At 42.0% G+C, this 16,434-nt stretch overlaps 1 protein-coding gene across 1 annotated transcript in view; it reads left to right on the top strand.

Moving 5' to 3' along the window:
- Positions 1–703: 703 nt before the first annotated feature.
- The window catches only part of LOC115203403 (ATP-dependent Clp protease ATP-binding subunit clpX-like, mitochondrial), a 27,809-nt gene continuing 12,078 nt past the window's right edge, over positions 704–16,434 (top strand). Inside the window, exons 1-11 of the mRNA XM_029768074.1 lie at positions 704–861; positions 1,046–1,299; positions 1,822–1,976; positions 2,426–2,546; positions 3,240–3,394; positions 4,436–4,598; positions 6,143–6,316; positions 7,151–7,315; positions 8,121–8,209; positions 8,880–9,044; positions 16,414–16,434. The exon at positions 16,414–16,434 is cut by the window's right edge and continues 282 nt beyond it. Of these exons, the coding sequence (XP_029623934.1) occupies positions 1,248–1,299; positions 1,822–1,976; positions 2,426–2,546; positions 3,240–3,394; positions 4,436–4,598; positions 6,143–6,316; positions 7,151–7,315; positions 8,121–8,209; positions 8,880–9,044; positions 16,414–16,434 (1,260 nt within the window). The 5' untranslated portion in view covers positions 704–861; positions 1,046–1,247. The remainder of the gene's footprint in view (positions 862–1,045; positions 1,300–1,821; positions 1,977–2,425; positions 2,547–3,239; positions 3,395–4,435; positions 4,599–6,142; positions 6,317–7,150; positions 7,316–8,120; positions 8,210–8,879; positions 9,045–16,413) is intronic.

Raw genomic sequence — 16,434 nt, 5'->3', positions numbered from 1 at the left:
ATGTAGTTAGAGAGGAAGAGGCAAAGCGAGAGGATTTCCTACACCCAAAATCTGTCCTTGGGAGAATTTTTTTCTTCTCTTATTTAACCTTTATTTAATTAGTCAAGTCAGTTAAGAACAAATTCTTATTTACAATGAAAGAATTTGTTCTTACCTGACTTGCCTAGTTAAATAAAGGTAAATAAATAAATAGAAAAAAACTTCTCCCTGTTCTGTGTGAAATTTGGTCTAGAATCAGATTAGAGCACACTATAAGGAGTATAATGACACCAAGATGTTGTCTGACTGTTTCATGTACCATTCACAGATCATATACTGTAGGTCTAATGGCCACTTTCATCAAGATACATATTTTTGTATTAAATAAATTGTGATGAAAATGTAAAAAGCAAGTCAAACTTACTTCCTCCCAATGAAGTTTCTATGTGAGAATTGCCAGAACAATCTGAAACCCTAAATATTTTTTGTTTGTCCTGGCGCCCTTGTGCTCAAGCCAATAATAATAGCTGTACAGGGAAGTGTATTTTGTTCATCTTCTCTTGAAGTATAATTATTGGTTATCCATATTACTCGAATCCAGAGTCATATTTAATACTGGTCTGTTCGAATCTTATTCTGGTTGTTTTAGATCTACAATCTACAACCTACTGTACAAAGGGAATACGTTTTTTTCTGCTCTCTTCTGAATGGCCCATCAAAACACCAATCATTGGTTACATCACTCAAGAATACACTGTCACATAAGAAAATACATGAGGGTTGTGTAACTCGCACCCTCTGTGGTATTGACAGCATGACAGTGTCATTTGATTTACATTTCATCGATGATTGTATTTGTTTGGCTTTCAAGCCAGCATAATCGTAAGTCTATGTTTAGACTACTTTATTGGCAAGCTAGCTAGAACGTTAAGTTACTTGATACTTGTTCTGCCACACTAGTCTCCGCTCTCTAGCTAGATGTAGTCACCAGGTATAATAACACATTCATATTATGGATATTGTTCTGCATTATAATTACATCGTATTTTCAACTCCTTTTCTACAGGTTCGGACCAGACACACAGACTGGATACGTTAATGCTGGCTAAATTAAACTGTGCTCTATTTACCAACGATACAGCTGGTTCGTTAGCCAGCTAAGCTAGCTAGCTAGCCTGCCAGTCAACATATACTTTGGCTAGTTTTTTTTATTCTGTGATATTCCCCACATTCCTATCTCTATCTTTTCTGTCGACTTAAATAAAAGAATGTCATGCACATGCAGATCAGCGGCGAGATTGTTCATAACTTCTCAAAAAGGTAAGCATATTTTGCTAGCTAGCTAACTTGCTGGCTAGCTAGCTAACGTTAGTCTTCTAGCCAGCCAGCTTGCAAGTTGCACAATCATATAATGTTCAAATACAGAACAAATAATGAATATGAGGTGTTGAGAAAAGCAAACTAATGTGAAATGGGGTAACATGGTTGTTTTTGCAAAGTTGGAACCTGTAACATCTACCTGCTAGCCTTGTAGCTAAAGCTAGCTAAGCTGATGTGAACTTGACTTACAGTGTTGTTACGCAAGAAATAACCATACAGTGGTGGTGCATGCATTACAGTTAGTTATTTATCCAAAGATTTTGTCAACATTTTCATGTTATGAATAAATGTATGTTTAGGGGAGCTTTCAGGGACATGCCCCCTTATGGATTCATATTTGTAATGAGGAAATATAGGAGTTTTTATCTATTGATTAGTAATATGCTCAACGTTTGCTTTGCTGATTTAGAAAATGTACATTAACAGTGTGTCAGTTGATTGAATCTGCTTGTACGTTCACAGGTATCTCTTCCACCAGAGTCCAGTTATTTTCTATTAGCAGACCAGGAACACCTGAAGTCCGATTAACCAGAAGAGTTCCTGTGAGATCCTTCTCTGAATCATCTGTATGTTTTTCATCAAAAGATGTCAAAGATGGCTCCGGTGATGGACGAAAGGTATGTCAAAATCAGGCCTTATTGACATGTTGTTACTATTAATAAGACATTATAAGGAGGTCACACAGGCTTATGATGACAATTCTTACAATGAATTGCAATCACATCATTATGCATTGGGGCGGCAAGTAGCCTAGACAGGTAGCCTAGTGGTTAGAGCGTTGGACTAGTAACCGAAAGGTTGCAAAATTGAATCCCCGAGCTGACAAGGTAAACATATGTTGTTCTTCCCCTGAACAAGGCAGTTATCCCACTGTTCCTAGACTGTCATTGAAAATTAGAGTTTGTTCTTAACTGACTTGCCTAGTTAAATAAAGGTAAAATATAAAAATACCTGTTGGCTATAAGTAAAGTTGATTGAATTTTATAATATCTTCATGACTTCCTTCATGGTGAATGATCTAGTCCCAGCAGGAGCTACAGTACCAAATCTCTTCCACTCTTGACAGAAATCAGTTGGTGATGCAGGAAGTGGGAAAAGAGGAGGTTCCGGTGGCTCCGGAAAAGGAGGCAGCCAGCTACGCTGTCCCAAGTGTGGAGATGCCTGCACACATGTAGAAACCTTTGTGTGTAAGTGTTTTACTTTTCTTTGCATATTTGAAAATAGAGGAATTGAAAAGAGAGAAGAGGAATTGTGTACGGTCAAGCTTGGCACAGGAGCAAGTCTCAATTATGAGAAATTGAGTGCTTTGAAAAGTGCTTTGAAACAAGCAGCAAACTGTTATCCTGGTCCCAGATCTGTTTGTGCTGTATGGCCAACTCCTATATGGTCGTTGTTATGCCAAAGATATGCCAATTGACCATACGAGTAGGCAAGACAGCACAAACAGATTGGGAACCCAGGCTAGCAAACTGTGCAGTGACCCTGACACTTACTTTCTTTTAATATATTTTAATTAATTGAACATATGGTTTATAACATGTACAAGTACCAGTACCAGTCTGAGTGACATGCACATCATGTGGAAGGTACAGCATTTAAGAGAATATGGTGTTACCCTAGCTTTCATCTGATCTCCTTTACCTAGTATCTACTGGCTCAGTGCAGCTCACACATCTATAGGGAATGCCAGACTACTGGGCAACAGCTGTCAGACATATTGCGTGTTATTAACAAATAAAGTCCTTATGTAACAAATGGGTCACAGTCACAGAGCAGCTAAGTGTAACACAGGTCTAGTTTGTGTGCTTATGCCCCCACTAGCAATATCAGGATCCGGCTTAGTTGGTGCCATAACATCCTTCCCCCCTCCCTCTCCCTAGCTTCAACCCGCTTTGTGAAATGTGAGAAATGTCATCACTTCTTTGTGGTGCTGTCAGAGACCGACTCCAGCAAGAGTCTCAATAAGGAGCAGGAAGCAGCCAACGAGGCCGTCAAACTGGCCTTCCAGCAGAAACCTCCCCCTCCTCCTAAAAAGGTACAGTGGACAAGTCTTATAATGCATTATACCTGCAGGCTTTAAGTAAAGTGTTAACAAGTGGGACAAGAAGAAAAGTAGGATGGTCTGGTGGTCTAAGCCGCTGCCTCAGGTGCACACATACCGCTGCAGCATGGGTTCTAATCCGGCCCACTGCTATTTCAGCACACGCCTCTATCTTTCACCTGTATCTCTCTCTATCCAATAAACATACAGACTTTTAAAAAGTATATGGTAATCAGGATGATTATTAGACATTATAAGGGTCATATAAGCTTATGACAAGTCTTGATGCATTATAACAGGCTTTAAGTAGTGTTACCAAAATAATCACAATAATGTGAAATCAGGCTGATACATCTCATTCAAACTGCATTCAACCCTTCCAGCTACTGTCTGTCCTCTTGTAATGTCCCAACACATCCACTTGTTGTGTCTGTCAGACAACGGGTGGTTCAGTCATCCGTGTTAAGTTATAGCTTACCGGGCTTTGTAACATCCGCCATACCACTGAAAGAAGAACAAGTAGAGATTGTACGACAAAAGCACCAAAGAGGGACATGTGTCTATAAACAGTCTGCAGAACTTATTGGTAACATTTTTCATAACACTTTACTTACAGGGGCAATCTGGGATTCAAACAACAACAATGCGGCCACCCCGCCACTTTTTTGTGTAAACAGCTATGGTTGGGGAATGGGGCTGGAGAAATGTAGACACTCAAATTCAAAATCCAAAAACGTATGTACATATTAACAATAGTCCCTTTAAAGCCTGTAGATATAATGCTTTATAACTTGTTATTGGCTTGTATGAGCCTTTATAATTAATGTCTTATTATAAGGCTTATAATATGTTTTTTTCACTGTATGTGGGACATTTTCAACTGACTCAAAATGGCTGTTCTTTTAGGATCATTATAAGATTATGATAATGTGACATTGTAAGGAGGGTCATTGATGCTTATGATAAGTCTTGTAACACATTATAACTGCATCATGCATTATGCTTTATGTAAAGTGTTACCAAATTGTCTTTCAGATCTATGCCTACCTGGATAAGTACGTTGTTGGACAGTCCTATGCAAAGAAAGTGCTGGCGGTAGCTGTTTACAACCACTACAAGCGCATCTACAATAACCTTCCGGGAGCGGGCACCAAGCCACAGGCGGAGGTGGAGAAGCAGGCCTCTCTTACTCCACGAGGTTGGTACCGTCCCAATCCCTGAGCTGTCTATCTCCAGTTTGACTCTGTATTTCATTTGTCTGAAATGGCCTTCTCCCATCCTCGCAGCTTATTTCCTCCATCTGCACCTATGTGAATGAACTTGACAGGTGAAAGGAACTATTGAGTAGCTATCAGTGCAGAAGAAGAAGAGGAGATGAGAGGAAGCGACTTTATACTATCGAGATGCATCCTAAGTGCAGTGGCAGTTTTTTTCTACTGTGCACCTTGAACTATAACAGCATGCCATTCACTCAGGTTAACAAAATGCATTAGCCCATGTGTAATGTAAAACAGAATCACAGCTGAATGGAATGAATGGTAGGATAAAGTGTTCTCTTGCAGGCTCCTCTGCAATGGTTTGGCAAGTGTACAATGGCTTTTAAAGGCAAAAATAAAACGCCACCTCTTGCAGTCTTTCCTCATCCATGGATTTAAATTAACAACTCAGGGTTTCCAGATTTCTATGAAATATGACCAATAATTAATTATAATATAAGTGAAATAGTTTTCCTTCCCAAAAATGGTAATTAAGTATGTTAAAAGGTATTTTGGGGGTGTGGGCGTACCCAAACAACAGAATGGCGTATACCGGTCATAACAAATGTTCATGTGGGTAGACCGCTGATTGGCCAGCTTGATGAAATCATCCTCTATAAGGAAATAGCAGCATTTTTTAAGTGGTTTGTTTGAGATAAAAGTTTGAGGTGTTTTGAAGTGTTTTTTCTCCAATTTATGCTTTGGCCAAAAATACGAGTATGAATGTCAACAACATTATTTGGGTATGAGTTAACAGAATATGAACTTTTAAAAGTGAGCTTTTCACTGGACAGTTACTTCAAGGTTTTCCCAGGGTTTTTTTTACCTTTATTTTACTAGGCAAGTGAGTTAAGAAGAAATTCTTATTTTCAATGACGGCCTAGGAACAGTGGGTTAACTGCCTTGTTCAGGGCCAGAACGACAGATTTTTACTTAGTCAGCTCAAGGATTTGGTCTTGCAACCTTTCGGTTACCACTAGGCTACCTGCCTCCCCGTTAGCCCAAAGTCCCGTTTGAACAGGACTTTGGGCTAATGACAATGTCGGATAACACTACTAGTGACAATGTCAGATGACAACTTTCACTCTCGTTCTGTGGAGCTAGAGAAGACAAGAGGATGAACACAGATTGACAAGTAAGTGGTACAGTAACTCGTACAGAATATTAGTTACATGCAGCCAGGGGCTTTCAGCACTTCTCTCACCAAACTGTTCTCTAGCTCGCTAATAGTCTCTTTCCCATGTTCCCTCTCTCAGACATCTACAGTAAGTCAGTCAGTCAGTCAGTCAGTCAGTCAGTCAGTCAGACAGACAGACAGACAGACAGACAGACAGACAGACAGACAGACAGACAGACTCTCACAGTATCTATACACAACACCTTTATTCCCTATATAGCGCATTACGTTCCTACCTGACCTCTCTCTCTCCCCCCTTCCCTCTCCATTCCCTCCCTTTCTTTACCTCCTCGCTGTCTGTTCTTTCAGAGTTGCTGCAGATCGCTGGGATCAATCCCCATGGCAACGCGCTGGGTGCGTCAGTGCAGCAGCAGAGCCAGCAGCCTGCCCAGGAGAAGAGGGGGGGTGAGGTGCTCGACTCTCACCATGCCAACATCAAACTGGAGAAGAGCAACATCGTGCTGCTGGGACCCACCGGATCAGGTGAGCTTTGGAAGAATTGGAGCAGGTGCCAATCTATAAGGGAAGTCTTTTTCTACTATAGTGTACTGCTTTGAGCAGAGTCTCCTGTGTCCCTCTGTGATTCAACAGTTTGTCATTGAGTCAGCTCTTCAATTGGCCCTACACTGTCATTAGGCCTGTGTAGGATAGTAATGACACACAGTAGCAGTTGTCATAAATGCTCATAAGGGTGGATGGAAACTGATTTTATACAGTTATGACACTGACAGTAAGAGTTGCGCCTAGGGCCTGAATTCACCCTGCACTGCTCTGCATAAGGTGACACAGTTATGGCATTACTGTCACGCTTTCTGACATGACTCTAAAGTCAATTGCTATACGCTAACATCTACTTTTACAACCATGAATGCCATCTGTTGCGTAGTCGTACGTAGTCTTTTACGAGTTCCCAAGAGGGATCAAACAAAACACATACAAAATTTGTTGTAGTAGGATTCTTGGCTTTGACATCTATATTACAGGAAACATAAAATTGCGTTAAAGCAATAGTACACTCAAAGTCATCATCATGACAGTTTTTGCTCTGTACTGAAAGGGCTCTTGAATAGCTGACTGCTGACATGCACAGTGTGTTGTGATTGTGCTAGTTAGCAACTTCCTTCAAACTGCACGCAGAGACATAAAAATGGTATCCATGAGTTCATCTGATTCTGGGGAAGTAGATAAAGGGCCAATATCCTGAAGTATCCCTTTAACACAAAGGTTTTTTAGTGTAGTATTCCTTTAAACAAAAGTTGTAAAATGCATGCGTTGGTATTTCCTATTGCCTGACATTGATTGACATCCATATTGCAGGTAAAACCCTCTTGGCCCAGACACTGGCTAGGTGCCTGGATGTGCCCTTCGCCATCTGTGACTGCACCACGCTAACCCAGGCAGGCTATGTGGGCGAAGACATTGAGTCTGTGGTGGCCAAGCTCCTCCAAGATGCCAACAACTCTGTTGAGAAAGCACAACAAGGTATATGCTATAATGTGTTACTTACTTGCTTGTGTATGTGAATGTCTGTGGTTCTGTGTGAAATGTGACAACAGTATGACTATCTTATCAAGTACTGTACTTTAAGCACATCAACTTCGGTCCTTGTCCTAAGAGTTGGTAGAGTTTTGATGGTGAATGATTTCATTGGATAAAGAAAAGTTTATGAAACGTGCCATCTGTCCGACTAGCTTATCAGTTACTGTACTTGTAGCAGATCAACTTCTCTAAATGCCCTAAGAGTTGATGTTTTTGAAAGTAAATAACTGAATTAAAGGCACAGTAGGCAGCTTTTTTGATGACCCGACCAATGCACATAGAAATGTAATAGATCTGTCATTCTCATTGAAAGTATGTCTGAGAAGCGGTAGATCTGTTCTATGTGTGCTATTTTTCTGTGCTTCCCGTTTTTGCTCGTTTTACTTTGAGTTTTGAATAGCATCTTCAAACATCTGGGGGAAAAAAATGTTGTTATTGAAAATATATTTCTTAGTGGTTTAGATGGTACAATGATGCTCTACACTATTCAATACTTCTTTTGTCGCATACACTGAAATTAAGCGAACCATAGAATTTTAGTAACCAGGAAATGGCGCAGTGATTTCTTCCTATTGTGCCTTTAAAGATAGAACATTTTTCATGACTGCTGTGCAACATATATATTGCATGTGTAATGAACCAAGGTGAAGCCAAATATTATTGTGTGGTAAAAATGTTGATATACTGTATGCTAACTCGCTCTGAACGGTGATTGGTTCTCGGTCTCTTCACTGATTGGCCCTCGCAGGCATCGTGTTCCTGGATGAGGTGGATAAGATTGGCAGTGTGCCCGGAATCCACCAGTTACGAGACGTGGGGGGTGAGGGAGTACAGCAGGTCAGTGTATACTGTGTATAGATAGATATTATAGTGGTTAGATTATTTATAGATATGTAGATCTGTCACTGTCAGGCGGTACAGTCCTGCCATGAACACTGTTTGCCCTGTCGGTTATAAAACCTGTAGATTCTGGCTCCATAACAGATTTCCTTGACCTTTCACCGCATTGTCTGTAAAAAACACACTTGGTGACTTGTTGATCTCCCATAAGGATTCCAACATAGGATCATACATACCTATTACAGTGGTTTCCCATCCAAACTTTACTTGGCGATACTTCCTTAATTGTCTATTTGGAAAGCTCCTGTGTCTTATAACCTTCAGTGGCTAATTGCACTTGAAACTCAGACAATCAAAAAATGCTCTGAGTTAAATCAAAAGTAAAAAATAAATAAAACATGTTTAGCACCATGTGATAAATTCCCTCATTACCCTTCCACCATCTTGGCTGTTGCCTCTCTTCGCAATATTTGCTCTAGACGCGTTTGATCGCCCAGAAATGACTAGGGCAAAGATGTTCGAGGATGAGGAGAGGTAATGAGAGAATTTCTCCTGGTGCAAAAACATTTCTATGTTTGGAAGAGGTTGAGAAGAGGTTTAGGAAACACTGGGGTATTGTACATTGTGTGTGTCTTATAATGTCTTCTGTTTGGTGGTCGTTTGGTAGGGTCTACTCAAACTCCTGGAGGGTACTATCATCAACGTCCCCGAGAAGAACTCCAGGAAGCTGAGAGGTGAGACGGTGCAGGTGGACACCACCAACATCCTGTTTGTGGCCTCCGGTGCCTTCAACGGCCTGGACCGGATCATCAGCACGAGGAAGTGTGAAAAGGTAAACATTTCAATGTCAACATTTTAATTCAGAATTTTATTTCAATTGAATTTCAATTTTTTTACAACTACTTTTTCTGTAAAGGAATTTCTTGTGGAGTGGTTCATACAATAAAAAAAACTGTACACAAATAACAAACAGTCAATACAGAAAACTAGGCTGCCGTCCCTGTGTGGCTCTGGCCAAATGTACTATACTAGACTAAATAGGGAGGCTGATATTTCAGACAGACCCTTCATTTTGTGGCAAGGTTGCATTTGTAAGTGCAGGGGTTTTGGTGTTACCATAAGTGATATTGCACTGAATCAATGTATCCTGGTGTCACAATTGTCGTACTGGAGAGAAGACCAAGGCGCAGCGGGTTGCGTGTTCATCATGATCATTTATTCAATACACGTGAACACGAAAAAACAATAAACAAAAGAGAACGACAGAGCGACAGTTTTACAGGCTAGGTACTTACATACAGCGCAATGCAAAAACAACTACCAAGTGAACAAACAAAACACACACCTACTTATAGGACGCCCAATCAGAGGCAACTAGAAACACCTGCGTCCAATTGAGAGTCCAGCACCCAACCTACACATAGAAAACTAACCTAGAACCTACCCATAGAAATACAAACATAAACCAGTGACCAAAAATCCCCGTAATACATAAATAAACTACCCTCTGCCACGTCCTGACCAAACTACAATAACCAAATATACTCTATACTGGTCAGGACGTGACACCTGGACTCTGAAGCTCTTTGATCAAGTGCCTTCAGAAAGTATTCATATCTAATTTACATAAGTATTCACACCCCTGAGTCAATACTTTGTAGAAGCACCTTCCACACTTGGATTATGCAACATTTGCCCATTATTATTTTCAAAATTCTTCAAGCTCTGTCAAATTGGTTGTTGATCATTGCTAGAAACTATGTTCAGTTCTTCGCTTTCTCATTTTTTAAGTACATTTAAGTCAAAACTACAACTCGGCCACTCAAGAACATTTACTGTCTTCTTGGTAAGCAACTCCAGATTTAGCCATGTGTTTTAGGTTATTGTCTTGCTGAAAGGTGAATTAATCTCAGAGTGTCTGGTGGAAAGCAGACTGAACCAGGTTTTCCTCTAAGATTTTGCATGTGCTTAGCTCCATTCTGTACATTTCTTATCCCGAAAAACTACCCAGTCCTTACCTCTTGAGACTCTCATCCCGTTAGCGGGATCATTTTCCAGCGAAAAACTCCTAGCGACATTAGCATAACGAAATTCAATATATATATTTTTTCAAATATAGGACTGTCTCATATCGTTTTATAGATACACCTCTCTTGAATCGACCCTCGTTGTCCGATTTCAAAAAGGTTTTACAGGAAAAGCACAATATTAGATTATGTTAGAGGAGTACATGGTAAAAGTAGCATCATATGAATTTTCCGACCAGGCACATGCATCACATATAACCAAAAAACAGCTAAATGCAGCACTAACCTTTTACAAACTTCATCAGATGACACACCTAGGACATCATGTTACACACAGCATGCAATCTTTTGTTCAATAAAGGTCATATTTCTATATAAAAACAGCATTTTACATCGGCACCTGACGTTGACTAACTATTTTTTCATAAAATGCGTCCCGGGAAACAGTGCTACAATTTTATAAATTACTATTCGAAAACGTTTTTTTTTTTTTTATATTGTCAATCTAAGATTTATAGATGAATATCTCTTGAAAACACTCGTCATAACAGATTTTAAATTAACTTTACAGGGTAATCACACTTTGAGATAAAAGGGGATGCGATACTCAGAAAATGAGCTAGAAAGCCTAGCTCGTCGCCATCTTGGAACAATCGCACATCACATCTGATCTTGTATAATATTGCCAATAATCCCTCACCTTTAGTTGTCTTCATCAGAAAGCACTTCCAGGAATCCCAGGTCCACGACAAATGTATTTTCGGTCGAAAAAGTCCATCCTTTATGTTCCATTAGCTTGCTGTTGTTAGCGCGTCCTAAGGCTGTAACCAAATGTTGATCCGTGCGCGGCACTTGGCTAACGAAAAATGACTATTTTCCCTTCGTTAGGTTCGTTCAAACATGTCAAACGTTGTATAACATTAATCTTCAGGGCCTGTTTCAACAAGAGAGCCAATCAGATTCGAGTGGGACGATTTCATTGTGTTTCAAAACATTTCCAAAGGTGGGGGCAGACACGGCCGCCGACGTCACAATGCTGATGGCCCTCCTACTGTGACCAATTGCCACATCGTCTCCTGCACTGAGTTTCGACAGCAGAAGCTTCAAAACACTTTGTAAAGACTGGGGACATCTAGTGGATGCACTGGAAAGTGCTCAATTATCATTTTTTCACGTTGTGAATTACAGGGAAGGCTGTGAAGTCGAGTCCACAATTCAGAATCCCACTTCCTGGTTCAATCGGTCTCGGGGTTTTGACTGCCATACGAGTTCTGTTATACTCACAGACACCATTCAAACAGTTTCAGAAACTTTAGGGTGTTTTCTATCCATATAAAATAAGTATATGCATGTCCTAGCTTCTGAGTTTGATTAGTAGGCCGTTGAAAATGGGAACGAATTTTTTCCAAAATGCGCTGTGGCGCCCCCAGTGGTAGGATATACGCAAGAGGTTAACGATTACAAGCAATTAGGTTAGTGTTGTGGAGTCACTATAATGAATGTTGATCCATCCTCAGTTTTCTCCTATCACAGCCATTAAACTCTGTAACTGTTTTAAAGTAACCATTGACCTCATGGTGAAATCCCTGGGCGGTTTCCTTCCACTATTGTCACGCCCTGACCTTAGAGAGATGTTTATTTTCCTCTAGTTTGGTTAGGTCAGGGTGTGATGTGGGGTGGGCAATCTAGTTTTTCTATTTCTTTGTTTTGGCTGAGTGTGGTTTCCAATCAGAGGCAACTGTCCATCGTTGTCTCTGATTGGGAACCATACTTAGGCAGCCCTTTTTCCCTCCTTGAGTTGTGGGATCTTGTTTTTGTGTAGCTGCCTTTGAACAGCCCCAGAACGTCACGTTTTAGTTTTTTCTCCTGTTTTGTTGTTTTGGTGAGTTTCATTTTCATTAAAAAAGATGTGGAATTCCATGCACGCTGCGCCTTGGTTTATTTATGATCGGGAGTTCGAAGATAGCGATTGTGACAGAAGATCCCACCACAAGAAAGCCAAGCAGCGTGCGCTTACTGGGAAGACAAGCTGGACCGGGGAGAATCAACATCAACGGAAGCACGAGAGGCAGCCCCCCAAAAACATTTTGGGGGGGCACACGGGGAGATTGGCAGAGTCAGGGTGGAGACCTGAGCCAACTCCCCGTGCTTACCGTGGGGAGCGAGTGACCGAGCAAGCACCGTGTTATGCGGGGATGCGCACTGTGTCGCCAGTGTGCAGCTACAGCCGGTGCGCTCGGTGCAAGCTTCCTGCAGTTGCCGTGCTAGAGTTGCCATTCAGCCAGGTAGAATTGTGCCGGCTCAGCGTTCCTGGTCTCCAGTGCGTCTCTTCGGCCCAGGTTATCCTGCGCCAGCTCTACGCACGGTACCACCCGTTCACCGGACTAAAGTTAGCATCCAGCCAGGATGGGTTGTGCCAGTCATAAGCTCCAGACCTCCAGTGCGCCTCCACGGCCCAGTATACCCTGTGCCTGCTCTGCGCACCCGGCCTCCAGCGACGTTCCCTAGTCCAGAACCTCCAGCGTCGTTCCCTAGTCCGGTGAGACCTGTTCCGGCTCCACGTAAGAAGCCTCCAGTGATGATCCATGGTCCGAAGCCTCCAGTGATGATCCATGGCACGAAGCCTCCAGTGATGATCCATGGCCTGGAGCCTGTAGGGATGATCCATGGCACGAAGCCTCCAGTGATAATCCATGGCCCGGAGCCTAAAGTGATAATCCATGGCAAGAAGCCTGTAGGGATGATCCATGGCACGAAGCATCCAGTGATAATCCATGGCCCAGAGCCTGTAGGGATGATCCATGGCACGAAGCCTCCAGTGATAATCCATGGCACGGAGCCTGTAGTGATGATCCATGGCACGGAGCCTGCAACGACGGTCCCCAGTCCGGAACCTCCTGAGACGGTCTGCAGTCCGGAACCTACTGAGACGGCCTGCAGTCCAGAGTCTTCAGCGGCGGCCTGCAGTCCAGAGTCTTCAGCGGCGGCCTGCAGTCCAGAGTCTTCAGCGGCGGCCGGCAGTCCAGAGTCTTCAACGGCGGCCGGCAGTTCAGAGCCTCCGGCAATAATCCACGGTCTGGTTCCTCCGGCGACACAGAAGCGGGGGGATCAGCGGGCGGAGTGGGGGCTACGCCCCGAACCAGAGCCGCTGCCAAGAATAGATGCCCACCCGAACCCTCCCCTATAGGTTCAGGTTTGCGGCCGGGAGTCCACACCTTTGGGGGGGTACTGTCACGCCCTGACCTTAGAGAGACGTTTATTTTCATCTAGTTTGGTTAGGTCAGGGTGTGATGTGGGCAATCTAGTTTTTCTATTTCTTTGTTTTGGCTGAGTGTGGTTTCCAATCAGAGGCAACTGTCCATCGTTGTCTCTGATTGGGAACCATACTTAGGCAGCCCTTTTTCCCTCCTTGAGTTGTGGGATCTTGTTTTTGTGTAGCTGCCTTTGAGGCAGCCCCAGAACATCACGTTTTAGTTTTTTCTCCTGTTTTGTTGTTTTGGTGAGTTTCATTTTCATTAAAAAAGATGTGGAATTTAATGCACACTGCGCCTTGGTTTATTTATGATCGGGAGTTCGAAGATAGCGATCTTGACAGCTATGGCAACTGAGTTAGGAAGGACGCCTGTATCTTTGTACGGACTATGTGTATTGATACACCATCCAACGTCCAACAATGTCTGCATCCAACGTCCAACACCATCCAACAATGTCTGCTTTTTTTCATCCATCTATCAATAGGTGCCCTTCTTTGCAAGGCATTTGTAAACCTGGTCTTTGTGGTTGAATCTGTGTTTAAAATTCACTTATTGGGACCTTACAGTTAATTGTATGTGTGGGTTACAGAGATGAGGTAGTCGTTCAAAACACTATTGCACACAGTGAGTCAAAGAAAATGATTATGTGACTTGTTAAGCAAATTTTTACTCCTGAACTTATTAAGGCTTGCTATAACAAAGTGGTTGAATACTTATTGACTGAAGGCATTTCAGCTTTACATTTTTTATTAATTTGTAAACATTTCTAAAAACATAATTCCTCTTTGACATTATGGGGTATTGTGTTTAGGCCAGAGACCCCAAATAGTATATTTAATCAATTTAAATTCAGGCAGTAACACAATGAAATGTGGAAAAAGTAAAGGGCTGTGAATACTTTCTGACGGCACTGTATCGTCATGACATTACAAGGTAAATGAGAAGAATTTTAGTTGTGTTTACAACGCTCTCAACCTGATACAGTCCAGTCACTGTGGACCAAATCCTAACTTGAAATTGGTGTGTGTAAAAATTGACTTTAACACGATTTGCGTGAAAATCCAAGTTATTTGTGCATAGGCCTATCTCAAGTTAGGATTCGACCTTGGGTCAGAAAAGACTGCAAATGTGGGTGGGATTAGGAAGGTTCAAGGGGCGGTCAAGAGGATTTGGGTATTCGTAGCAGATTCACCTGTGTGTATGTATATACAGTGCCTTCGGAAAGTATTCAGACCCCTTGACTTTTTCCACATTTTGTTTCGTTACAGCCTTATTCTAAAATTGATTAAATTGTTTTTTTCCCTTATCAATCTACACACAATACCCCATAATGACAAAGCAAAAATATTTTTTTGAAATATTTGCAAATTTATTACAAATAAAAAACTGAAATATCACATTTACTTAAGTATTCAGACCCTTTACTCAGGACTTTGTTGAAGCACCTTTGACAGCGATTTCAGCATTGAGACTTCTTGGGTATGACACTACAAGCTTGGCACCTATATTTGGGGAGTTTCTCCCATTCTTCTCTGCAGATCCTCTCAACCTCTGTCAGATTAGACAGAAAATGCTACACAGCTATTTTCAGGTTTCTCCAGAGATGTTTGATCGGGTTCCATTCAGGAACACTCAGAGACATGCCCCGAAGCCACTCCAGCGTTGTCTTGGCTGTGTGCTTAGGGTCGTTGTCCTGTTGGAAGGTGAACGTTCGCCCCAGTCTGAGATCCTGAGCGCTCTGGAGCAGGTTTTTATCAAGGACCTCTATACTTTGCTCTGTTCATCTTTGCCTCGATCCTGACTAGTCTCCCAGTCCCTGAAAAACATCCACACAGCATGATGCTGCCAACACCATGCTTCACCGTAGGGATGGTGCCAGGTTTCCTCCAGACGTGACGCTTGGCATTCAGGCCAAAGAGTTCAATCTTGGTTTCATCAGACCAGAGAATCTTGTTTCTCATGGTCTGAGAGTCTTTAGGTGTCTTTTGACAAACTCAAAGCGAGCTGTCTTATGCCTTTTACTGAGGAGTGGCTTCGGTCTGGCCACTCTACCATAAAGGCCTGATTGGTGGTGTGCTGCAGAGATGGTTGTCCTTCTGGAAGTTTCTCCCATCTCCACAGAGAAACTCTAGAGCTCTGTCAGAGTGACCATCAGGTTCTTGGTCACCTCCCTGACCAAGGCCCTTCTCCCCCGATTGTTCAGTTTGGCCGGGCGGTCAGCTCTAGGAAGAGCCTTGGTGGTTCCAAACTTCTTCCATTTAAGAATGATAGAGGCCACTGTGTTCTTGGGGACCTTCAAAGCTGAAGAAATGTTTGGGTACCCTTCCTCAGATCTGTGCCTCGACACAATCCTGTCTCGGAGCTTTATGGACAATTCCTTTGACCTCATGACTTGGTTTTTGCTGTGACATGCATTATCAACTGTGGGACCTTATTTAGACAGGTGTGTGCCTTTCCAAATCATGTCCAATCAATTAAATTTATCACAGGTGTACTCCAATCAAGTTGTAGAAACATCTCAAGGATGATCAATGGAAACAGGATGCACCTGAGCTCAACTTCGAGTCTCATAGTAAAGGGTCTGAATACTTATTTAAATAAGGTATTTCTGTTTTTTGTTTTTAATACATTTTTTTATAAATTTCTAACAACCTGTTTTCACTTTCTCATTATGGGGTATTGTGTTAAGATTGCTGAGGATTTTTATTTATTTAATACATTTTAGGATAAGGCTGTAACGTAACAAAATGTGGAAAATGTCAAGGGGTCTGAATACTTTCCGAATGCACTGTATATATTTTTTGTTATTATGGAGAAGAAAAAAAAAATAGACAATGCCACATAAGTACAAAATCAGCCAACATCAGCCTATAGTAGCAGAACTGTCCCTCTTTAACTGAATCCCTCCTCCTCTCTGCAGTATCTAGGCTTCGGCACGCCG

The sequence above is a fragment of the Salmo trutta genome, chromosome 12, assembly GCF_901001165.1.
Source record: "Salmo trutta chromosome 12, fSalTru1.1, whole genome shotgun sequence".
Taxonomy (NCBI): Eukaryota; Metazoa; Chordata; class Actinopteri; order Salmoniformes; family Salmonidae; genus Salmo; species Salmo trutta.
Note: the sequence above shows the minus strand (reverse complement) of the source record. Positions and strands in the feature narration are given on the sequence as shown.